Raw genomic sequence first — 1,275 nt, 5'->3', positions numbered from 1 at the left:
CGAGCCCCCGGAAGTGAACTCCTCCCACTTCACCTACCGAGCCCCCGGAAGTGAACTCCTCCCACTTCACCTACCGAGCCCCCGGAAGTGAACTCCTCCCACTTCACCTACCGAGCCCCCGGAAGTGAACTCCTCCCACTTCACCTACCGAGCCCCCGGAAGTGAACTCCTCCCACTGCACCTACCGAGCCCCCGGAAGTGAACTCCTCCCACTTCACCTACCGAGCCCCCGGAAGTGAACTCCTCCCACTTCACCTACCGAGCCCCCGGAAGTGAACTCCTCCCACTTCACCTACCGAGCCCCCGGAAGTGAACTCCTCCCACTTCACCTACCGAGCCCCCGGAAGTGAACTCCTCCCACTTCACCTACCGAGCCCCCGGAAGTGAACTCCTCCCACTTCACCTACCGAGCCCCCGGAAGTGAACTCCTCCCACTGCACCTACCGAGCCCCCGGAAGTGAACTCCTCCCACTTCACCTACCGAGCCCCCGGAAGTGAACTCCTCCCACTGCACCTACCGAGCCCCCGGAAGTGAACTCCTCCCACTTCACCTACCGAGCCCCCGGAAGTGAACTCCTCCCACTTCACATACCGTGCCCCCGGAAATGAACTCCTCCCACTTCACCCGCGCTGCCCTGACCCCTCCCGTGTTGTGTGACTCCTCCCCTCCCGTGTTGTGTGACCGCCACGTGTCTCCTCTCTGGCAGTGTGTAATTGGACGCTGGACGAGGTGGTCGAGTGGCTGAAGAACTACGTGGAACTGCCGCAGTACGAGGAGACGTTCAGGAAGCTGCAGCTCAGCGGTCGGGACATGCCCAGGTAAGAGACCGCCTCTGACTCCACCCCCTATGGGGGCGGCAACATTTCACCTGCAGAGAGGATAAGAGATCCAAATCTGATTGGACCGAAGGTGACATGTGACCGATGACAGGAGGGTACTGGGACCACGCAGTGTCACCTGTTGTGGATGTTGGGTGTGTGGTGTGATGGGGGAGGGGGGAGGACTGCTGATGTGGCCCCGGGAAGGTGACTTGGCGCCGTTCCTCCATTTCCAGGGTTAGGCCGCACTGACATCGCCGTGGTGACGCCGCTATGGGTTCCTGTCCCTCGGGTTGCTCGGAGCCCAGACAGGACAATGTCGCGCGTCACTGAATGTGTCACCGCGCCTCCCACCGCTCTGTCATATTACCCATAATGCCCTGCGCCAGATCCATAACCCCGCCCCCTGCAGACCGGGAACATCCCACATTACCCAGTCACCTAAACATCACAATT

At 61.0% G+C, this 1,275-nt stretch overlaps 1 protein-coding gene across 1 annotated transcript in view; it reads left to right on the top strand.

The window, feature by feature from the left end:
- The window catches only part of LOC108804128 (stromal interaction molecule 1-like), a gene marked incomplete at its 5' end in the record, with an annotated part of 1,872 nt that extends 1,034 nt beyond the window's left edge, over window positions 1-838 (top strand). The window contains one exon of the mRNA XM_018575892.1: window positions 708-838. Coding sequence (XP_018431394.1) covers window positions 708-823 — 116 coding nt within the window. The remainder of the gene's footprint in view (window positions 1-707) is intronic.
- Between the last annotated feature and the right edge of the window lie 437 nt (window positions 839-1,275).

This window comes from Nanorana parkeri, unplaced genomic scaffold, assembly GCF_000935625.1.
Source record: "Nanorana parkeri isolate BGI_ZX_2015 unplaced genomic scaffold, ASM93562v1 scaffold5315, whole genome shotgun sequence".
Classification (NCBI taxonomy): domain Eukaryota; kingdom Metazoa; phylum Chordata; class Amphibia; order Anura; family Dicroglossidae; genus Nanorana; species Nanorana parkeri.
Note: the sequence above shows the minus strand (reverse complement) of the source record. Positions and strands in the feature narration are given on the sequence as shown.